The 25,179-nt window shown below is 44.4% G+C and overlaps 1 protein-coding gene across 1 annotated transcript in view; it reads right to left on the bottom strand.

Annotated features, from left to right (window-relative positions):
• The window catches only part of SMARCD2 (SWI/SNF related, matrix associated, actin dependent regulator of chromatin, subfamily d, member 2), a 65,759-nt gene extending 41,049 nt beyond the window's left edge, over positions 1 to 24,710 (bottom strand). The window contains exon 1 of the mRNA XM_040439090.1: positions 23,973 to 24,710. Coding sequence (XP_040295024.1) covers positions 23,973 to 24,032 — 60 coding nt within the window. The 5' untranslated portion in view covers positions 24,033 to 24,710. The remainder of the gene's footprint in view (positions 1 to 23,972) is intronic.
• Positions 24,711 to 25,179: the final 469 nt, after the last annotated feature.

Below are 25,179 nucleotides of genomic sequence, written 5' to 3'. Positions count from 1 at the left end.
CGCCTCTCCCTCCCCTGCCCCGCAGCAGCACTTCCATCTTTATCGCTGTTCTGAGGACGGCGATACAGATGACTATGGAGATGAGCGCTTCCACAATGGAAGCGCTCATCTCCCTGTGCCCTGCCGCTGCCCCTCACGTCACCAGTGGCAAGCGGGGCTCAAGTGGCAGCTGCCTTGGGTCCCCCAGGAGCAAATGGGCCCGGGGCAGCGGCCCCTTTTGCCCCTGTGTTAAAGACGGCCCTGGATGCGCCTAAATTATGACAAGGCGCATGCACCCTCATAAATGAGGCGTATCTTCCAGCAACAAAGCCAGCATAAAAAGGTACTAAAAAGACCATAAAAAATGACGGTCTTAGTAAATGACCCCCTATATCTCCTATTGGTTGGCTCATTTTGTGATCAAATGTTAGGTGCTAAATGGTGCGTAATAAGCCCTGTCCCTTGGCCTTGAGGTCATGCCCCTTCCAGCCGACTCACACCTCCTGGGTGGATGAGGGACAGTGGGGGAGGTTTATGAAAACTGGCTTAGGTGCCCATAGCAACCAATCAGCCTTTACCTTTTATTTTCCAGAGGAGCTGTGAAAAATGAAAGATGGAATCTGATTGGTTGCTATGGGCATCTAAGCCAGTTTTCCTTTTCACCAGTTTTAATAAATCCCCCCCCCCCAGTTTATTATTCTTTTTGTCTTTTGTTTCCATTGCTCCAGATTGCGCCAAAAATGCAGCAATTTAGGACAGAATTCAGACACAGCCACAATAGTAAATGTGGACCAGTGTTTCTAGTCCGCGGAGGTTGTATGGTCCTGAACTAAGGTGCTGGGCAGTGTGGAGGGCACACCCTACAGCTTTATTTCCACCCAGGACTGGCTTTCTGCTTTACAAACCCATTCTTGACACGTCCTTCATATAAATGGCTTATCATTTCCAATGAAGGACATTGGGAAGGATAGTTTCAGACTGGCGTTAAACTAAACCTCTGCCGGAGTTCATTGTATCCAGCAGGGCCAGATACTGCCTTTGCCTGCCGGAGTCCATTGACTATAATGGGACCTGGCGGGGATTTGTCCGGCTGAATCCCAGTACTAATGCGGGAAACAGGTAGAATCCCCGCCGGGTCACATTATAGTCTGATGGTGCTCCGGCCTTATGCCGGATATGATGGATTCCGGCAGGCTATTCCACCTCCAGATAGTTTTCACGCTACTGTGAAACTAGCCTAAAGAATTATTTTTTTTGGGGGTGGGGGAAGAGTTTATAATTTTCCCTATGCCAGTTTTCTGGTGAAAAACCCTGTGCTTCCGACTTTTAAACGCCACTGCAACTAAATTTAGTCGCAAGTGGCGTTTCTAAGCCGCCCTCAGCACTTTCCGAGAAGTGGGTACGGCGGGGAGGGGGCAGGGCACATTTATCTTGTTTTATGCCAGCTTTCTGGAGTAAATGAAGACCGGAATCTCTGGCAGCCCAGAGCTGCCATAGTTTTCCGTTTCGGGGCACAGACTGCCAGAGGATTCGCCTATGACTAGGCCCCCTATGTGCTGTGTCTGCTTCCAGTGTATCCGCCGTGCACACAGAGCCTAAGGGATCTTGAAACTGCAACTCAAACACTTGGATATTTATAAGCAGCTGCTTAAAACGTTTCCATATACAACGACGAGAACCAAATCCAAGCTTATGTCATTTATCTCCAGGCTGTGGGACAGTTCTCTCCAAAAGCTAGAATTACATCCAAATGTGAACTAGGTCTACACCAAGGCAAGTAGAATGATGTAGATATTGGGGGACATCAATAATGGCGGAATGTATCAAAAGGTGCACGCCACTTGTAAAATGTGACTTTTTAAAATATCAACCTGATTATCCTCCCGTTTCTATTGACTTGCGACATTTTAAAACCAATACAACGAAAATTAGACTTTTTTTAACCACCTCAGCCCCCAGTGCTTAAACACCCTGAAAGACCAGGCCACTTTTTACACTTCTGACCTACACTACTTTCACCGTTTATTGCTCGGTCATGCAACTTACCACCCAAATGAATTTTACCTCCTTTTCTTCTCACTAATAGAGCTTTCATTTGGTGGTATTTCATTGCTGCTGACATTTTTACTTTTTTTGTTATTAATCGAAATTTAACGATTTTTTTGCAAAAAAATGACATTTTTCACTTTCAGTTGTAAAATTTTGCAAAAAAAAAACGAGATCCATATAGAAATTTTGCTCTAAATTTATTGTTCTACATGTCTTTGATAAAAAAAAAATGTTTGGGTAAAAAAAAAAAATGGTTTGGGTAAAAGTTATAGCGTTTACAAACTATGGTACAAAAATGTGAATTTCCGCTTTTTGAAGCAGCTCTGACTTTCTGAGCACCTGTCATGTTTCCTGAGGTTCTACAATGCCCAGACAGTAGAAACGCCCCAAAAATGACCCCATTTCGGAAAGTAGACACCCTAAGGTATTCGCTGATTAGCATAGTGAGTTCATGGAAGTTTTTATTTTTTGTCACAAGTTAGCAGGAAATGATTTATTTATTTCTTTTTTTTCTTACAAAGTCTCATATTCCACTAACTTGTGACAAAAAACAAAAACTTCCATGAACTCACTATGCCCATCAGCGAATACCTTGGGGTCTCTTCTTTCCAAAATGGGGTCACTTGTGGGGTAGTTATACTGCCCTGGCATTCTAGGGGCCCAAATGTGTGGTAAGGAGTTTGAAATCAAATTCTGTAAAAAATGACGAGTGAAATCCGAAAGGTGCTCTTTGGAATATGGGCCCCTTTGCCCACCTAGGCTGCACAAAAGTGTCACACATCTGGTATCTCTGTATTCAGGAGAAGTTGAGGAATGTGTTTTGGGGTGTCTTTTTACATATACCCATGCTGGGTGAGATAAATATCTTGGTCAAATGCCAACTTTGTATAAAAAAAAAATGGGAAAAGTTGTTTTTTGCCAAGATATTTCTCTCACCCAGCATGGGTATATGTAAAATGACACCCCAAAACACATTCCCCAACTTCTCCTGAGTACGGAGATACCAGATGTGTGACACTTTTTTGCAGCCTAGGTGGGCAAAGGGGCCCATATTCCAAAGAGCACCTTTCGGATTTCACAGGTCATTTTTTACAGAATTTGATTTCAAACTCCTTACCACACATTTGGGCCCCTAGAATGCCAGGGCAGTATAACTACCCCACAAGTGACCCCATTTTGGAAAGAAGAGACCCCAAGGTATTCGCTGATGGGCATAGTGAGTTCATGGAAGTTTTTATTTTTTGTCACAAGTTAGTGGAATATGAGACTTTGTATGAAAAAAAAAAAAAAAAAAAAAAAATCAGCATTTTCCACTAACTTGTGACAAAAAATAAAAAATTCTAGGAACTCGCCATGCCCCTCACGGAATACCTTGGGGTGTCTTCTTTCCAAAATGGGGTCACTTGTGGGGTAGTTATACTGCCCTGGCATTTTCCAGGGGCCCTAATGTGTGGTAAGTAGGTAAATGACCTGTGAAATCCTAAAGGTGCTCTTTGGAATATGGGCCCCTTTGCCCACCTAGGCTGCAAAAAAGTGTCACACATGTGGTATCTCCGTACTCAGGAGAAGGTGGGGAATGTGTTTTGGGGTGTCATTTTACATATACCCTTGCTGGGTGAGAGAAATATCTTGGCAAAAGACAACTTTTCCCATTTTTTTATACAAAGTTGGCATTTGACCAATATATTTATCTCACCCAGCATGGGTATATGTAAAATGACACCCCAAAACACATTCCCCAACTTCTCCTGAGTACGGCGATACCAGATGTGTGACACTTTTTTGCAGCCTAGATGCGCAAAGGTGCCCAAATTCCTTTTAGGAGGGCATTTTTAGACATTTGGATACCAGACTTCTTCTCATGCTTTGGGGCCCCTAGAATGCCAGGGCAGTATAAATACCCCACATGTGACCCCATTTTGGAAAGAAGACACCCCAAGGTATTCAATGAGGGGCATGGCGAGTTCATAGAAATTTTTTTTTTTTGGCACAAGTTAGCGGAAATTGATATTTTTAATTTTTTTCTCACAAAGTCTCCCGTTCCGCTAACTTGGGACAAAAATTTCAATCTTTCATGGACTCAATATGCCCCTCATGGAATACCTGGGGGTGTCTTCTTTCCGAAATGGGGTCACATGTGGGGTATTTATACTGCCCTGGCATTCTAGGGGCCCTAAAGCGTGAGAAGAAGTCTGGAATATAAATGTCTAAAAAATTTTACGCATTTGGATTCCGTGAGGGGTATGGGGAGTTCATGTGAGATTTTATTTTTTGACACAAGTTAGTGGAATATGAGACTTTGTAAGAAAAAAAAATAATAATTCTGCTAACTTGGGCCAAAAAAATGTCTGAATGGAGCCTTACAGAGGGTGATCAATGACAGGGGGGGTGATCAATGACAGGGGGGGTGATCAATGACAGGGGGAGTGATCAATGACAGGGGGAGTGATCAATGACAGGGGGAGTGATCAATGACAGGGGGGTGATCAGGGAGTCTATATGGGGTGATCACCACAGTCATTGATCATGCCCCTGTAAGGCTTCATTCAGACGTCCGGATGCGTTTTGCGGATCCGATCCATCTATCAGTGGATCCGTAAAAATCATGCGGACGTCTGAATGGAGCTTTACAGGGGGGTAATCAATGACAGGGGTGTAATCAATGACAGGGGGGTGATCAGGGAGTCTATATGGGGTGATCACCACAGTCATTGATCACGCCCGTGTAAGGCTTCATTCAGACGTCCGGATGCGTTTTGCGGATCCGATCCATCTATCAGTGGATCCGTAAAAATCATGCGGACGTCTGAATGGAGCTTTACAGGGGGTTGATCAATGACAGGGGGGTAATCAATGACAGGGGGGTGATCAGGGAGTCTATATGGGGTGATCAGGGGTGATCAGGGGCTAATAAGGGGTTAATAAGTGACGGGGGGGGGGTGTAGTGTAGTGTAGTGGTGCTTGGTGGGACTTTACTGAGCTACCTGTGTCCTCTGGTGGTCGATCCAAACAAAGGGGACCACCAGAGGACCAGGTAGCAGGTATATTAGACGCTGTTATCAAAACAGCGTCTAATATACCTGTTAGGGGTTAAAAAAAACACATCTCCAGCCTGCCAGCGAACGATCGCCGCTGGCAGGCTGGAGATCAACTCTCTTACCTTCCGTTCCTGTGAGCGCGCGCGCCTGTGTGCGCGCGTTCACAGGAAATCTCGCGTCTCGCGATAGGACGCGCCGGCGCGTCCACCCAGAAGAGCAGGGCCGCCGCAAAGACGCAATCCTGCGTACGGCGGTCCTGAGGAGGTTAAACTGAAATGCGCCATTTCAGCTACCCCCCTGCCAGACCACACTTGCGACTTTTGAAGCATATTTGTGACATTTCCAGAGGCAAATTGCTACTTTTGTCTCAGACTCTCAGGATTTTTTTCTCATTGTTTTGTTTTTGCTGTTTAACTCATTTCTATCGTCCTGTTTTAATACTTTCCTATCACTTGCTCCCACTACAGGTTGGTTTTTCTTTTCATAAACGCGACTTTTAGTCAAAAAGTCGCATCTTTCTGCCATAATTGCAACTTTTTACACAAACCACCACATACATAAGCTGGCTTAATTGTCCGCAACACTTTGAGCCATTTCTGCCCATAAGGCCACATGCACACGACCGTTCAGTTTTTTTTTACGATATGCAAACCGCGTATCTGAAAAAAAACGAAGCCGCCCGTGTGCCATACGCAATTTGCGGAACGGGCGGCCATCAATATAAATGCCTATTCTTGTCCGCAAAGCGCGGTCAAGAATAGGACACGTTATTTTTTTTGCGGGGCCGGGGAACGGAGCAACGGATGCAGACAGCACACGGAGTGCTGTCCGCATCTTTTGCGGCCCCATTGAAGTGAATGGGTCCGCATCCGAGCCGCCAAAACGGCGGCTCAGATGCGGACCCAAACAACGGCCGTGTGCATGAGGCCTAAGAGGATGATAAATTAGGCGTAATATGCGGCAATTTGATAGCCCCGCCCGCTCTGACATTTATAACTAATTTCTGGTGTGATGCATTCTTTATGGTGAAAATTGTGCGGAAAACAGTTGATATATTTGGTGCAAACCAAAAACACCATTCTTTTTGGTGCTTTTTACACCATAATTCTGGTACAACATGCTCAGTAAATGTCCCACCTTCTCTGTGTACAAATGAGCGGGTGTTATCTTCACGTAAGGCACAAATGAGTGCAGAATAGCTGTAAGGTATTGTGGTATATTGTGCCTTCACCGTAAGGTCGGCTTGTAGACCACATTTGTGAGGTTTTTGGTATGGCTTCAGCGAGGATTTTCATTCCCGGCCATTTTAAATAGAAATTCGGGATGCTGATTGCAAGATTAGACAAGACACTTCTATTTTTCCACAGTGCGGTTTTTAAAACTGCAAGCGGGGAAAAAAAAGTGGGGGGAATTATGGGGGAAGTTCTGCGTGCATTTTTGGCGGGCAGAATCTGAGCCAAAATATGCACCCAAAATACTCAGTGTGAACCTAGCCTTAGATTGGTGTGTGCCTGACCACTGGAACACCCAGTGATCACGGGAGTGAGGGTCCTGTTTCCCCAGTGTTCGATCATGTTCCTATGTACATTGTTGTCCCCATAGAGTTTGAATGGATCGGTGATCAGCATGCTTGACCATTGCTTAATTCAAACGGGGCACATGGAACCCCTATTCTCTTGGTCATGCGTGTCACAATGGTCCCCTACTGATCTAACAGTTGTCAACTTCATATTGTAATACTCCTTTAATATAACCCATTACCCCCTTAAAGGGGTTATATGACCCACCGCTGCAGCCATTCTCTGACGTCAGCTGTGATGTATCATCAAGCATGATTGTACGTGAGCAAGTAAGTGGTAAATGCATCCCGGCTCTTAGGGCTCATGCACACGACCGTTGTTGTTTTGCGGTCCGTTTTTCATGGATACGTTGTTCTGTATCAGAGTTTTTTTCTTCTTCTCTGATTTAAGTCCTCTTCCATTCCGTTATCCCACAAAACATATCCGTATGGTTTCCGTATGCGATCCGTTTTTTTCGGATTGGAAACGGAAACAGTAACTTATTAAAGGGTTTCTATCACTTTGTTTCACCTATTTAGCTTTCAGACACTAGCGATCCGCTAGTGTCTGCTTTATCTAACCATCCTAATATAAGAGCTTATTGTCCTGCCGTTTAGCTAAAAAAATAACTTATATTAATATGCTAATGAGCCTCTAGGTGCTATGGGGGCGTGATTAGCACCTAGAGGCTCCGTCTACCTTAACAAACTGCCGCCGCCCAGCGCGTCCCTCCAGCCCGCCCATCTCCTCCGGAATGCGATGCTCCTCGTATTCGGCGCATGCGCAGTGAATGTCTGATCGCTTCCCTGCTCAGACATCTCCACTGCGCCTGCGCCGATGACGTCATAGTGCTCCGAGGAACAGGCGCAGTGGAGATGTCTGAGCAGGGAAGCGATCAGACATTCACTGCGCATGCGCAGAACAGAGACGCGCACGGAGAGGATCGCTTCAGCTGGAGATGGGCGGGCTGGAGGGACGCGCTGGGCGGCGGCAGTTTGTTAAGGTAGACGGAGCCTCTAGGTGCTAATCACGCCCCCATAGCACCTAGAGGCTCATTAACATATCTATATAAGTTATTTTTTTAGCTAAACGGCAGGACAATAAGCTCTTATATTAGGATGGTTAGATAAAGCAGACACTAGCGGATCGCTAGTGTCTGAAAGCTAAATAGGTGAAACAAAGTGATAGAAACCCTTTAATCAACACATGAGCAATATGGGCTGGACATAGCATTTCTACAGTAGGGATCCGCAAAATACGGATGACATACGGATGTGTTCCATGTGCGTTCCGTAGGACATGCAGTACTTTTTTTTAGAATGGGAATATGGAAACTGAATGCACACAGAGTACCTTCCGTTGCTTTTGCAGATCCATTGAATTGAATGGTTCTGCATACGGTCCGCAAAAAAAAACCACGAAACAGAAGTGGAAAGAAAATGCATTTGTGTGCATGAGCCCTTAATTCAATGCAGCTTGGCGTTGGACATCCCCTTTAGGCTACATGCACATGACCGTGTGCCCCCCGTGGCACACGGTCCGCAGTGGGTCCGCAATACAAGGGCACCGGCCGTGTGCACTCCACATCATGGATCGCGGACCCATTCACTTGAATGGTTCTGCATTCACAGAGATGCGGAACAGGGGCACGGATCGGAACCCCACGGAAGCACTGCGGAGTGCTTCCGTGATGTTTCTGGCCATGCAGCCGCACTGCAAAAAATTACCTTATGCACTACTTTTTAGCGGATCGCATGACCCCATTCAAGTGAATGGGTCTGCGATCCGCATGTGGCTGCCCCATGGTCTGTGCCCGTGCATTTGTGGTCCGCCGCACGGGCACGGGGCGCTAACGTTCGTGTGCATGTAGCCTTAATGATGGGGGCTGTTTGGGCACTAATAATCACCAATTTTTTTTCAGCAGCCATAAATTGATTTTTTTACATTGAGATAACTGTGTTTTATGAGGGAAATATTGGTGTTTTTTCTGTGCTGCTTGGTAATACTTCTAAATTGTTCTGCAATTGATATATTTTAATAAAAAAAAATTTAAACCCCATTTACCTCTTCAAGCACCTGAACGTAAGTGTACAAAATCACAGGGTACTGATCGTTGTCATGGCAGCCTGCTGTGTTACTGCACCTACTCCACCCTACCTCTGGGTACAAAAATCACTATTTACTGCAAAACAGAAGTGATTGAAGGATCACAGGTTGAAGTCCCCTAAGGCCTCATGCACATGACCGTTGTGTGCATCCGCGTCCGTGGTTCAGTTTTCCATTTTTTTCGCGGCTCCATTGACTTTCAATGGGTCCGTGGAAAAATCGGAAAATGCACCGTTTGGCAGCCGCATCCGTGATCCGTGTTTCCTGGCCGTAAAAAAAATATGACCTGTCCTATTTTTTTCACAGTCATCGGTTCACGGACCCATTCAAGTCACCGGGTCCGTGAAAAATCACGGATGCACACAAGATTGTCATCCGTGTCCGTGATCCGTGTCCGTTTTCCCTATCATTTTCAATGCAAACTTGACTTTTTTTTCACTTTTCATGTCCGTGGATCCTCCAAAAATCAAGGAAGACCCACGGATGAAAAAACAGTCACGGATCACGGACCAACGGAACCCCGTTTTGCGGACCGTGAAAAAATACACGGTGTGCATGAGGCCTTAGGGGACAAAATAAAAATAAATAAACGGTTGAATTAAAGGGGTTATCCATTACCTATAGTGCCCCCTCTTATCCCAGGGCCCCTCACACAGGTTGTAATTGGCTGGCTCCCCGACACCTGCTTCCAATGCCCGCACGGCCGTCGCTGCATCTCCCCGTCACGCAGATCAAAATATCCGGCGATGGGGGTGGTGTGGTGGATAGCCAATAGCAGGCCACGACGGGGATGAGCCTTCCTAGCATCGTGAGAGATGCAGTGGCAGGCGTGCGTGGAGCAGGAGCGACGCAGGTGCTGGGGAGCAAGGTAAGTACAACCTGTGTGAGGGACTCGGGCATTTTAGGGGTTGGATAACCCCTTTAACAACATTTTAAAAATAAAACCTAAAATATAATTTTTTTAAAAGAAACACCTTTTTCCATTTAAAAACTAAAAAATATACATATTTAGTATTGCTGTGTCCGAAATTGTCCAGTCTACTGAAAAATCATGTTTTATATCCCACAAGGAATAAAATTAGAAAAAAAAAACAAAAAAAAAAAAACACAAATGCTACATTTTCTCATCCCGCCTCCCCAAGAAATAGAATAAAAAATTATGAAAAAGTTGCCTGTTCTCCAACATTTTACCAATAAAAGCTACTGCTCACCCTGCAGAAAATGAGCCCTCACACACCGTTACATGCCTGCCACACCTGAACGTGGCCTAAGAGAAAGAAAGTTATGCACATATATGAGGCTATGTCCACAGACATGAGTCGTTTAAAGGGGGTTTCCAAGTGTTTCATACTAATAGCCTATCCTCCGGACATGTCATCAGTATTTGAATGGTGGGAGTCCGACTCCCAGGACCCCCGAGGAGGCTGTGCAGCAGCGTCTTTCTCGCAGCTTACCCTAGGACAGTGATGGGTGATGTAACATTCATATGTCACCTAGGGGCAGCTCAGTCCAATTCATCGTAGATTACCAAGCACAGCGCCATCCATCGGACAGTGGCTGTACTTGGTATCGCAGCTCAGCCCAATTCAGTTAATGTGACGTCGCTGGCTTAGGGTAAGCTGCAAGGAGGCTCGGGAGGATAGCTCATCAGTATAAAACACTGGCAAACCCCTTTTACCAGGGTAAGTATCTTGCTTCTAAATCACAATTATAAATAAATACATTTGATGCAGAGGAGTGTTTTGCTCATATCCCTGTGTAAAAATCATACATATACAGCATGTAATGGACAATGGCAGCTTATAATGGGGCCAATACTGTGGCTATGCACCAGAGCGCATAGTTCCTTGCCCCTCTGCCAATCACCACCATATGCTTCAGGCCTATGCGGTAGTAAATTCCCGACACAGGCGGGCGTGATTACGTCATTGTGCGCCTGTGTCGGGACGCAACGCAGTGACGAGTGCGCGCCTGCCTCACCATCCCAGCCCGTACCATCTGCATAACATTGGGGAGCACAGTGGGCATAGTATTGGGAGTGGCAGAAGGAGGACATTGTCGGGACACCTGGATGGGGGAGGTTGATGGAAAAATTTAAAAATCTAACGTGTCTGTGTAACAAACTCTGTAGAGACGAGATGCGGCTGAATGAATTTGTCAAGGCGGTCTGGGTCAAACGGGGGAGAAGAGGAAAGAGAAGGTCTACATGGCAGGAGATGTCACTGGATGTAACAGGTATGTGGTGCTGTATTCCCCTATATGTAGAGCTGGCTCACTACTGTGACCTGCGTCTCATCTTCTCCTCCAAGTCTTTTATTATAATCATATGTATTTTAAATTTGGCAACTAAAAATGTAATTTGGCTCCAAACTGTTTCAGTTTAGGAGTCAATGGCTCCTGGGTATTTTTTTGTTGTTGTCTGGAGCATTGTGTGCTGCTGTGTCCTAGCTGGAAGAGGAGGAGGTCGGAGAGCAGTGCGATGAGAACAACGTGGGCTCTCCAGCTTTCAGCAGTGCAGACTGCAGGTACCATGTAGTGTTACATAGGACTGCAGGTACCATCTACTACATTATCTGCACACAGAAACTTAATGTAGTAGATAATCCCTGCAGTCCTATGTAACATCCCACATAACACAGTAATAGCTTTCTGGGTACAGATCATGTAGTAGATGTTCCCTGCAGATGTATGTAGCACCCCACAGAACACAATAGTTCACTGTGTTATGTGGGGGGGTTATATAGGACTGCAGGTAACATCTACTACATTTATCTGTTCTCAGAGAGTTTATACCGTGTTACCTATGGTGTTACATAGGACTGCAGGTGACATCTACTACATTATCTGTACTCAGAGAGTTATCACTGTTATCTGCGGTGTTAAGCCTCATTCACACATCAGTGTTTTGGTCAGTGATTTCCATTAGTGATTGTGAGCCAAAACCAGGATTGGAGCCTCCACAGACATAAGGTATAAGAGAAAGATCTGCTCCTGTTCTGTGTTTAGAGCCGCAGCTGGTTTTGGTTCAAAATCACTGATATTACTGACTAAACACTGTCGTGTGCACGACGCCTTACATAGAGACTCTGATAGGTCATCAATATGAGATTGGTGGGGGTCAGACTCCTGGCACCCCCGCCAATCCGCTGTTTGAGGAGAACGCGATGTCCCAGTGAGCGCTGCAGCCTCTTTGCTCCTTACTAAGCACAGCGCTGTCCATTTGATAGCACTGCGCTTGGTATTACAGCTCAGACCCGAACACTCGGATGGGACAGAGCTGCACCTAGGCCATGTGAACGATGAATGTGTTGTCATATGGACTAGGAACAACACAAAGCGCTCACAAAGCACTGCAGCCTCTTCATACAGAAAAAAACCACTAAACTAAAATGGATAGAGGGGCCCGAGTTGGGTAGACAGCCCCGGGCCTATCATGCACTTATCCCACCCCTGGTAATGGAAATTACATGACTTGTATGCAGCATGCTTCCTGTGGTAAAGGACATAAAACCCATGAACAGAAATATGTAGAGCAATACATGTGTATAAGGCCTCATGCACACGACCATTGTTGTGTTCCGTTCCGCAAAATGTGCTTCCGTTGTTCCGTGATCCATTTCCGTTTTTGTTTCCGTGTGTCTGTGTCTTCCTTTATTTTTGGAGGATCACCAGACATAAAGGAAAGTTAAAAAAAATCTAAGACAGGTTTGCCATGCAAATGATAGGAAAAAAACGGACGCGTGGACGCGGATGACAATCTTGTGTGCCTTCGTGTTTTTTAGCGGTCCCATTGACTTGAATGGGTCCGCAAACAGTTTTCCGCGAAAATAATAGGACAGGTTATATTTTTTTGACGGACTGGAACCAGGGACGCGGATGACAAACGGTGCATTAGCCGAGTTTTCAGCGGACCCATTGAAAGTCAATGGGTCTGCAGAAAATCACGAAAAACGGCACAACGGACACGGAATAAAACAACGGTCGTGTGCATGAGGCCTTAAAGAGGACCTTTCACCCATTATGACAATGTGAACTAACTATACAGACATGGAGAGCGGCTCCCAGGGATCTCACTGCACTTACTATTATCCCTGGGCGCCGCTCCGTTCTCCCGCTATGCCCTCCGATATCTTCGGTCACTAAGTTATGGTAGGTGGAGTCTGCCCTTGTTCTGCTGTAGCGCTGGCCAATCGCAGCGCAGAGCTCACAGCCTGGGAGAAAAGAACCTCCCAGGCTGTGAGCTCTGCGCTGCGATTGGCCAGCGCTACAGCAGGAAGGTAGCATCACAACATACCCATGTAATTAACCCCATTTAGTTACATGCTGCTATATCACCTGTATCACATTATGAAATGCTGCATCTGATCAACACCTTAAAGATTCAACCTAGTTTGGTACTGAAAGGGGTTGTGCCACCATTAAATGTTATTTTAATATAATTCTGCATGAAAAACTAGTTACTTTTGTAATGTACTTTCGGTTACAAAAATGCTCCAGTTGTGTGGTATCCTCTTTTCTTTATTATAATGGCTCTTCCTGGTGTGTAATCTGTATAATACTGTGCATGACCACCTACAGAGGTGGTCGCACATGCTCAGTTCCATCTTTTGTTTTAACTGCCACCAGCTAGATCGGCTTTTAGAAGCTGTGACAATTGCAGGGAGAGAGCTGCTGCAGAAGGGACATACCTTCTGAGAAAGGACACAACCCCTGAGCTGCCTTATGTCAATCTAGCAGAGCAATTGGATCAGTGAATGGGAGATTTCTGGATCCATGTGAGGTACACGGCTGGTTCTAGCTTTGTTGGAAAGTTTGTCTTGTACTAGATGTCTGATTTTTATTTTAGACATTAATCATGGGATAACCTCTTTAAGACTTGTCTTTTTTTTCCCCCAGTTTTTTTTTTATCTCCACATTCTAAAAGCCGTAACTTTTTTTATGCCGTATGAGAGCTTCTTTTATGTGGGATGAGTTTTTAATGCTACCATTTTGGGACACCTTTAATATATTGAACAACTTTAAAAAAAAATTTTTTTGGTGCAACACTGTGTTAAGACAATTCTGCTATTATTTTTAGGGTTTTGTTTTTATAGTGTTCGCTCAGTAAAAATGTCATATTGGCTGTATTCTGTGGTTCAGTATGAATTTGGCGATACCAGATTTATGCTGTTTTTGTCATATTTTAGTACTTTTAAGAAATTAAAAAGCCATATTTGGACACCGATAACTGTATTGACAGAGCTGTGCTTTTTGTTTGGCAAGCTATAGTTTTTATTGATGCCATTTTTGTATATATGCGACCTCCATTTTTTACAACATTCAGCACACATGTTAAATAATAGGATAATTTAATAGATATGGTACTGACAGGGCAATTCCAATTATGTTTCTGTATTAAAAAAAAAATGGCAGATTTATCAATAGACTCTAAATTTATATCTGAAATATCTAAAAAAAAAAAAAGTGGGAGTCTTTCATAGTCGTTTCATTATATACAAACAGAAAAGAATGGCGTGGTATTAAACAGGCAGGAAGTGCTCAAACCCACATGCAGTTGTGCATATATATACAGGGGAGCAAATCCTGCACTTGTGGCCCGTTGCTAATGACGATCCCCGGCAAAAATGCATACAGTGGAGGATGCCTGCAGCGAACCACAAGTACCACAATAGACATCCTACACAAGATAGCAATTATGTGGGCGCAGTGCTCGGGCTCAGACATGTCCTATACTGTAGGACATGTTGACTAATCTGTCAATTTTAAAATCAGTTTGAGGGTTTAGTAAGACTGCAGCGTGCACCTGTCTTTGCTATTATTTTGTTATATTGTCATAGTCGTTTCATGTGGCATTTTTTTCAAGCTTTTTTTCATGCTTTTGTTAGAAAAAAAAAAAAAAGGGGGGTCCGTAGGCTTTGTGCACACGACCGTAGTTTTGGTTCATGTCCGATTTGCAACTTTTGTGGATCCCATACATTTTTATGGGTCGGCAAAAAATGCGGACACCACATGGAGGTCATCCGCATGCTGTCTGCATCCATGTGACCATTCTGCAAATTGAAGAACATGCCCTATTCTTGTCGGTTTTGTGGACATGGATAGGCAGTTCTAGTGAAGGGAATGAGAAATTGTGACATGAACATAAATGGACACGGTGGTGTGCATCAGGGCGTGTTTTTTGCTTCAGATTTTTCTCATATTTTTAACAAAATGTCAGGAAAGTATTTTCTCCTTTCTTCAAAAATGTGATCAAAGCTTTTCTATTTCCTGCACACGGGTGCCATGTGTAAGAGATCATTTTCTAGGGGAGGATATCTCTGCAATATGGCATTTGTTGGAGCAGGCCACAATTTGTATTTTTTGGCTTTGTAAGGTAAAACCTCATGCACCACAATGGGAGCCCTATCATAGGTTCTGTACAAAATAGAGCCATAAGACGGACTTTTGCAGGATGCCTTGGGGCCTAGTTCATGCACCTTATTTTAGTTTTTTTAAGAAAATCCACTGTATCGCACACATTGCGGCACTCTGGGACTGTGCTCCTAAATTTTCTCAAAGGTTTTCCTTTAGGGTACGGTCACACAGTCTGGTTTTTGATGCAGTTTTGGAAACCAAAATCAGGAGTGGATGATAAAAGGAGAGAAAATATAAAGAACAGATCCGACTTCTCTTTTTTGAATCCACTCCTGGTTTTGGCTTCCAAAACTGCATCAGAAACCTGAGCGTGTGACCGTCCTCTCATTCTGCTAGGTAAATATCACCTCCCCCCCACCACCTCTCCACTCCCATAGACCAGGTGTGCTGTTTACATGCCTCACCTAGCTGGAAAAACTAGATTCCTCTCCAAAGGCAGGGCTTAGTGCATGCTGGGAAGTGCCTGTTCTACTTAACGCTTCTACTGCTAATGTGGGAGGGAAAGCAGACAGTCCACAGGGCCAAGGGGTAGCGTAAAGGTGCATTTAGATGAACAGAATGAGCAGGCAGTTATCAGGAATGGACCGTTGCTTCCAAATAACTGCCTGCTCATCAGTGGAGGTAAAGAGCTGGCTACTGCTTTCGTGCGCGGACCCATTCAATTCTATGGGTTCGCAAAAAATCTCATCCTGTGCCGTCCTCATACAGATTCATTGTTCCTGCGCAGCAGATCGCTGTTCACACTGCTGCCCAGAACCGACGATTTAACGTGCTGCATAAACAAGGAGTTCACCCGAAGAACGAGCGTGTTGCACTTACACAGGCCGATTGTCGGGAACGAGCGTTCATAGTAATGTTTGTTCCCATTAATCAGCCTGACAATTGTGGGGTGTAATCTGCCTGAAGATGTGCCCACAAGTGAATATCAGTCAATCCCTCTCCCTCCATAGAATACCGTAAATGCTATGTAACCTACTACCCCATATTTATACAATGTAACACTTACTGTATATAATGTGTGTGTTTGGGCAGTGCTTTCTAGTTTACTTTTTTCTTCTCGTTGCAGCGCTGCAAATGTTAATCTTGTGGTCGGTGTGTGTCATGAGGTAGTCATATGGCAGCGCTGCTTGGGAGACGGGGAGGGGTATTAGTTAGGACAAACTGAAATCTACAATGAAGGAGGTTTTAGCTGAAAGCCAATTCCTGCCTATATCACTTTCACACATTGCATAGCATCTAATACACCATGCGCTCATTAACCCACTTTATTCCAGATTGTTAAAATGTTTGCTTTCCTAGCAGTCTTTTGCTTCAGTAGGAAAATTAATCCTTCAGCATTTTCAACAAGTCATATAGAATATAGTGTTTGGAACATCCTGTGCCACAGTATATAAATTGTTACCTGGCGCTCAAAATAGTCAAATCTGGTGCAGCGATTGTAGGAGACTACTTATAGCAACACTAAGGCCCCTTTCACACGGGCGAGTATTCCGCGCAGATGCGATGCGTGAGTTGAACGCATTGCACCCGCACTGAATCCTGACCCATTCATTTCTATGGGGCTGTGCACACGAGCGGTGATTTTCACGCATCACTTGTGCGTTGCGTGAAAATCACAGCAGTCTCCTCTTTGTGCGTTTTTCACGTAACGCAGGCCCCATAGAAATGAATGGGGTTGCGTGAAAATTGCAAGCATCCGCAAGCAAGTGCGGATGCGGTGCGATTTTCACGCACGGTTGCTAGGTGACGATCGGTATGGGGACCCGATCATTATTATTTCTCCTTATAACATGGTTATAAGGAAAAATAATAGCATTCTGAATACAGAATGCATAGTAAAATAGGGCTGGAGGGGTTAAAAATAAAATAAAATAATTTAACTCACCTTAATCCACTTGTTCGCGCAGCCGGCATCTCTTCTGTCATTATCTGTGAGCAATAGGACCTTTGATGACGTCACTACGCTCATCACATGATCCATCACCATGGGGATGGATCATGTGATGGACCATGTGATGAACGCAGTGACGTCATCAAAGGTCCTATTGCTCACAGATGAAGACAGAAGAGATGCCTGCTGCGCGAACAAGTGGATTAAGGCGAGTTAAATTTATTTTTTTAACCCCTCCAGCCCTATTGTACTATGCATTTTGTATTCAGAATGCTATTATTTTCCCTTATAACCATGTTATAAGGGGAAATAATACAATCTACACTACAACTAACCCAAACCTGAACTTCTGTAAAGAAGTTCGGGTCTGGGTACCACAGTCGGTTTTTTATCACGTGCGTGCAAAACACATTGCACCCGCGCGATAAAAACTGAACATCGGAACGCAATCGCAGTCAAAACTGACTGCAATTGCGTTCCTACTCACGCGGGTTTGCTGCAATGCACCGGGACGCATCCGGTCCTAATCCGGACACGCCCGTGTGAAAGAGGCCTTAAAGAGCAAGTTAGAGACCGCCAGTCAGCATGAAAGACAAAGGGAGGAATTTATCATTCACCACTGCCACCTTTCTGGCGTAAAAAAAAAAAGAAAAGTTGCAAACGCTAACTCTAGGCTCAAGAGGCGTTTCTATGCCACTTTTCCAAAAAGAGGGAGAGGGCAGTGCTAGCGGGTCTGGCGAATTTATATTTTCTGGCATAAAAGAAGACCGAAATCTACAGCTGCTGTAGATTTCGTTCTAGGCGCACAGACGGCTGGAGGATGCGCCTAAATTGCATCAGACCTCATGGTCTGTTATGTTTATAGGTCCGTAATTTGGACGTGACTTGGCGTTGGCACTCTGATGTAGTGGTTTCTGAATGTGGGCATACAACCCCTTTCATAACGCGGCCCTGAGGGGGTATAGCTTATCACCCAGGTCCTGCTCCCGGGATCGCCAACAAACTGCCGAGGGAAGCTGGGAATGTTTTATATGGCGGCGATCTGAAGGCATGACTGTCAGTGTAGTACATGAATGGATGGAGTCCACCAGAAAAAAAGCCACTAAGCCACAAAGTGACTTTGTTTTGTGGCTCAGGGGAGGATCCCCCTCTACGATGTCCATATACCCTAATAGCACACATGGACAGAGCTTTTCTACATGAAATAACCTCTTTAAAGAGGACCTTTCATGGTATTTATTTATTCTAGATAAATACCTTTACTTGCAGGGTACCCCCCGCTGATGCTGCCACCCTGCCTGTTTTTTTTAAAATACCGCTCGTATGGGAGAAGGCAAGTTTTTTTTTCTCCCTGGCTGTGACGCTCTCCGATGTGATTGGATCGCAGCACAGCCAGGGAGAAGGAGACGCCCATTGAGAAACCCTGGCGTCTAATCCCTGTTCCGATGCTCCGTATTAACATACTGAGTGGGAAAACTACAGGGGGGCACAGCGGGGCGCAGGAGTGGTATTTGAAAAAAACAGGCAGGGTGGCAACATCAGCGGGGGCTACACCGCAAGTAAAGGTATTTATCTAGAATAAATAAAATTCAAGAAAGGTTCTCTTTAAATCAACAAAATAATTGAATTCCTCCGTAGTATCCTTCAATAACTTGGCAGGCACAGCCCAAAACTGTAAAAAGTGAAACAATAGATTTCTTTTCTCTGGCAGCATTATTGCATTGTTATAACTTGCAAAACTGACTTCCTGATGAGCTTTCTTTCACATTTGAACGCGTTTACGAGCTTTTTCAAAGAAAAATAAAGATCACTTTCTACTTGACCCCCTCCTCCTCTCTTTCGCCTAAAGTGCCTAGAAGTGACTCTGCATCAGTTTAGACAAGTTGAGGCACAGCAGTCAAACAAAGGCCCAGTCAGTACCACTGCTCAGCGTTCAAATAAATGAGCCGCCTTCTAGCTTTTGGCTTGCTGGGTAATCCTGCTTCAAAGTGTACATGTCCCATCCTGATACCCCCATTCCCACCATACCAAGACAGTTGCTTTATGCACTCGCAAGTATTCCGTGCGGGTGCAATGCGTGATGCGAACGCATTAAGTCCGTACGGAATCCGGACCCATTCATTTCAATGGGGCTGTGTACATGTGCGTTGGTTTTCACGCATCACTTGTGCGTTGCGTGAAAATCACAGCATGTTCTTTATTCAGTGATTTTCATGCAACGCAGGCCCCATAGAAGTGAATGGAGCAGAGTGAAAATTGCATCGCATCCGCAAGCAAGTGCAGATGCGATGCGTTTTTCACGGATGGTTGCTAAGAGATGTTGTTTGTAAACATTCAGTTTTTTTTTAATCACGTGCGTGCAAAACGCATTAAATCGCATTGCACCCGCACAATAAAAACTGAACGCGATCGCAGACAAAACTGAATGACTTTGCGAAATCGCGCATTTTTCACTGAACACTTTCGCAACGCATCTGTACCTAATCCGCACACGCTCGTCTGCAAGGGGCCTTAAACTAGGAACAATGGTGGTCATTTACTAAGAGATTCCCCCCTACGCTGCCATAAGATTAGGATAATTTGTGACGAGGCGTGTGCCTCTTCATAAATTTGGAGCATCTACAGCAGTATCTGGCTGGAGTAGTTTTTCGCCAACAGTTATGCCTGTAAGTTTGGCGGGGCCGGGGCCCTGGCTTGGCTAGCACATCCCTCCCGCCCAACTTTCGAAAACAGTGTAAAACCGGCCATACAACTAAATATTGTCCCTTAGCCAGTCAAAAAAGGGACTTACGACTTTTAGTTTTACCACTAAATAGAATAATAAATGACTCCCAATGCCTTGTAGGGTTAGCTCAGTAGATACCCCTAGTCATTAGGCGAGCTCTACTAGATAATTGGGGTCATTTATCAAAGACCGTTTTTTTATGCTGATCTTTGGTAGCCCCTGTGCTGCCGGAAGTGCAGGCCTCATTATAAATTAGGTGCACCTCCTGCTGTGCGTGCACTTGGAGTGAAAACTACGCCATCCTCTGACTGGAGTGGTTTTCACTCTTCTGTTAGTAAATTTGCTGTGGCTAATGTCTTCGGTCATCACCACACGCTCCCCGACTCCCAAGTGGTGAGGGCGGCGTAAAAACGGCCATGCGAGAAAAATGGGATCCTGCAACTTTTTTTTTTTTTTTTTTTTTTTTTTTTTTTACACCAAAAAATTGGCACAGTCTTCTTAATAAATGACACCCATAGAAGCCTCTGGTGGCTTCAGTCCACCTGGATGTACAAGTGCCAGCGGCTTCATAGAGAGCGGAGGTGCGCAGCTGCTGGGAGGATGGGAAGTTCAGTAAGAACTGTTTCCTCCCTGCACAGCGCCCGCTCCCTCCTGCAGAGGCTCCGCTGCTACCAATAAATCTCTACATGTAAGCCACAGCACATTAATAAAATCATTCTTTCCTAGGGGAAGGTATGATTTAGCTAAAACTGACACCAATGACTGTTTTTATACCATAAATAATGTTGGACCACCAAAAACTAAGGTCGCGTGACAGCTGTAGCGGTTAAGTTTGGGAGTAGCGGTGATCCCACAGAAAGGAATGGTATCGCCGCGCCAGTCACAAGAAATACTACAATGTTGGATTTTTTGTTAGCGGCGCGGCGATCCCATTAATTTCTATGGGATCACCACTGCTCAGCGATCCTGGCCGCAACCAGCGTCGCCATGTAGCCCTTGCCTTACACAAGGCTGTCTAGCCCTGTCATTCAAAGGGGAGGGGAGAGTGTACGAGGCACCGAGCGGTGTAGGTGTAGCAGTCCTCCAAGAGCTATGTCGGCTTTTCTGTGCTCAAACTGCCTAATTTACATAGAAATTTAAGTCAACATATCTCCACAGCAGTGGAAGCTAAAAAGAAAAGAAAGGTATTGTTTTAATCAGCAGGGTCAACTCCACTAGGCCTGGTTTAATAGGGTTGATCATGCTGGCAGAGAGTTATTATTTTTATTGGTTTAGAAATAATTGGGGAATTTTAGAGTAGGGTGTAATTGGAGTTTGACCGTACACACCACTATTGATAATTAAGTGTTAGGTTAAAGAGGACCTTTCATGTTTTTTTTTTATTCTAGATAAATACCTTTACTTGCAGGGTAGGGAGAAGGTGAGCTGTTTTTTTCTCCCTGGCTGTGACTCTCTCCGCTGTGATTGGATCGCGGCACAACCAGGGAGAAGGAGACGCCCACTGAGAAACCCTGGCGTCTCCTCCTCCCTGTTCCGATGCTCAGTATTAACATACTGAACGGGAAAACTACAGGGGGGCACAGCAGCGCGTAGGAGCCATATTTAAAAAAAAAAAAAAAAACAGGCAGGGTGGCAGCATCAGCGCAAGTTAATGTATTTATCTAGAATAAAAAAAACAAAACATAAAAAGGTTCTCTTTAAATGTGGCCAGTAAGTCAAACTTATTAAAAGAGGTTATAATTCGTACAAAAAAAAAAAAAAATTATATATATATATAGTTGAGCATGGTGCGTTTGTGGGGTGGCCACCTTTATTTAAGGGTATTATGGCCTGATGAATGTAAAAATTAAAATCAGACATTATATAGTACATGACAGGGTTAGAACCAGCCGTCTACCATGGATCCAGAGATCTCCCCAACCATTGCAACAACTGCTCTGCTAGGTTCCCTTCAGGCTGGCAGCTCAGGGAGCGTGTCCCTTCTTCGGCGGTACTGTATATAATTTCTGCTGCAGCTCTCTCTATGCAACTGTCACAGCTTCTAACAGGAAATCTGGCTGGGCAGTTGAAAGATGAAACTGAGCATGTGCGACCACCTCTGTAACTGGACATGCACATTACTTTACAGATTAAACACCGGAGGGCGCCATTATTCTGAATGAAGTAAAAGGAATATCTCACAACTGTAGCATTTTTGTAACAGAAAGTAAATTATAAAAGTAACTACCGGTAGTTTTTTATGCTGAACTATATTAAAATAGCATTTAATGGTAGCACAAACCCTTTAAGGAATTTTTATTCAGTTCCCAGGGAGATGAAAAATTTGCAGCTTTAACCCATATCCATCTCATACCTCTGGGTGGGCGAGTATAGATCTTATTTGTGCTCTTTCCTTTTAAAAATCCATATTTTGATGTAAAGAGGTTTTTATTTTTTGCTTTCATAAAGGAAACAAAGCGCATAGCGCTGTATTTTTCTAATCAGATCTGTCAACGTGTGACTAATTATGCATCATTTGTCTGCTGAGGTTTCACATTGGATGGTGTTCTTAGGCTGAGTTCACACCACCGTTGTATATTTCCGTTGTTTCTGCTCTGGAAGTGCCGGATAGGAAACATAACTGACCCGAACTTTCTGTTCAGAATCCTCTTTTTTTTACTGGAGAAAAAGTCCTATGTGCAGGACCTTTGTGTCCAGTCTTTTTGACTATATCTGTAATGGGGGCCTGCAACGGGTCTTCAACGCAGACGTGAAAGAACCTTAGGGCCCATTCACACGACCATTTGGATGCGGACTCATTCATTTCAGTGGGGCCACCCAAGACGCGGACAGAGACCTCCGTTACGCGAACCTGCAAAAAAGATAGAACATGTCCTATTCTTGTCCATTTTTGCTGACAAGAATAGGCATTTCTATCATGGAGAAGGATGTTCTAATCTGCAAAATGTGCAAGGCACACGGCCAGTATCCGTGTTTTGTGGATCCGCAGTTTGCAGTCGGATACGGTCGTTTGAACAAGCCCTTAATGTTATAATTAGAGATGAGCGAATTTCATATTTTGAAATTCGTTCACACTTTCTTTGGTGGTAAAAGGTGAATTGCATTATGGATTCCGTTACCACGGACCATAACGCAATTCTATGACGGAATGCATAACGGAATGCCTCTAAAGGGAGTCCTCCCCTGCATAACGGAAACCGGACGGATCCGTTATGCAGCCCATAGACTTGTATTATGACGGAATGAATAACAGAATGCCTCTAAAGGCATTTAGTTATGCATTCCGTCATAGAATTGCGTTATGGTCCGTTGTAACGGAATCCATAACGCAATTCACCTTTTACCACCAAACAAAGTGTGAACGAATTTCATAACCGGAAATTCGCTCCTCTTGTGTTATAATGGAAAGTACCAAGTGGTTACAGTATTGAGGAAACGACGACAACGTTCTTTACACCTAAAGCATGGCAAATGTTCACGTTACAAATGCCTCCTGCACGTGGCAGAGAGCCTGTGTGGTGGCACACAGAGCTGGTATGGGACCTCTGTGCTGCCATACAGTACTCAGCCGGGTGGTTCACTGTATATATGGAGCAAGATGCAATGCGCCATACATATGGCATCTGATGGAGCACCTTGCATTCATATGGCTGTGCTCATCAGGCACAAGTCTAGCAGTTTTCTATGAACATACAGTAAATGTCGTGTTATCCCACATACATTCTAGATTATCAAATATTTAAAAAATAATAAAGTAAAAAAAATCAAAATAAAAAAAGTGTGTATAATATGCACAATAAATATATATATATATATATATATATATATATATATAATTTATTATATACACCATAAGTTCTGGTTTATATTTGATTATCAGATCCCGGATATGAAGACTTTGCTGTTGTTTTGGATACTAAAACTTATTAAAGAATTGCTACTTATCCAATTTCATATATTCTTGTGGGCTCTATAAATCCACATTAAGTAGATATGGCGGATTACTGGTATTATTGTCATAAGGTCCGGCGACACGGCCAGGTTTCCCGAGGCAGTTTTGAAAGCCAAAATCAGGAGTGGATCAGAAAAGGAGAGCAAGTATAAAAGGACAGATACGACTTTTCCTCTTTTTTTATTTTCATTTACTTCTGGTTTTGGCTTCCAAAACCGCATCAGAAACCTGACAGTGTGACCGTACCCTTATAGGTTACCTGGTAAGGTCCTGGCGGACTCCTGTACAGTCCTGGGTTTGGTCCTCGCATCATATTCATTTGGCGTCCAGGTGGGAGAGGCGAACCTCTGGAGGAGGTGAAGTCACAGAGGGACGATGCCCTTCCAGAAGTGCTTCTCTTTGACCCTGTATGTAGTGCAGCTCCTTCAGACTTTAGCTTCTTCCTTTTGTGTAGATAGAAGCTGCGTGTCCTCTATATATAGACTGACGTCTTGTTTTCTTCCTGTATTCTTTCTGCCCCATGCAGCTTGTGCTTTACTCTTGTAGATCATCTCCTATGCATCCCCTCTTTATTAGATGGGGTTTTGTGCAGCTTGTGACCTGTCTGCTATCTCCAGCAGCGCTCCTCATGTGTCCTCTCAGCTCTCAGGCACCTCCTTTGTACAACTGTTGTGCAATACAGCCTGGGTGTTGCGCTTCCTCCTGTGTGTAACTTTTGTGCTGTGGATCTTCTTTCTAGCTGAGCCTCCTATGTCTTATATCTCCAGTGCACAGCAGCCTCATGTGTATACCTCCCCCACTGTGTGTCTGGTGCTGCTGTTGGTCTCATAGGAAGTTATTGGAAGGCTTTTCTGTTGGTGTCATCACTTCCAGAGAGCTGTTTTGCAACAAACCTCCCATCTCATCTCTGCCCTCCCTCTTTCACCCTTTTCCTCCTCTTCTTATCTCTGCCCTCCCTTTTAGCTTCTCCTCCTTCTGTCATCTCCTCCCTTTCTATTCTCTTTAATCATTCCCAACCCTCACTCCACCTCTCGCCCTCTCTTGCTGTCACTCCTACCCTATATTTGCCTGATTGTTATATGTCACTTGTACAGTCTTCCTTTTACTTCCTTTCCACTTATCTTCTGCCTCTTACTGGTGTCCTGTCTGTCATCTGGCACTGCTATCTACTCTACGCCCTTTCCCTGCCCTCTCACCCCCTCTAGGTTCCCTCCCCTGTTTTCTGTGCCATGTGCTTTGCAGACTTTGATCTGCTTTGTCCTCACCTCTTTGCTGCTGGTTTTGATCCTAGAGGCAGGCATACTCCCTTCCTTTCTATGCGCAATTGAATTTGCGTTATTTATTACTTCCCCAATGGTGAAGATTGATCAGTAGTATCGTACAATGTATTTTATACACATTTATCAAAATCTTACACATGGTACGGTAATTTGTAAATTACTAATTTGGTGCAGCTCGCTATACAT

This window comes from Bufo bufo, chromosome 6 (assembly GCF_905171765.1).
Source record: "Bufo bufo chromosome 6, aBufBuf1.1, whole genome shotgun sequence".
Lineage (NCBI taxonomy): Eukaryota > Metazoa > Chordata > Amphibia > Anura > Bufonidae > Bufo > Bufo bufo.
This window is presented reverse-complemented; position numbering and strand designations above follow the sequence as displayed.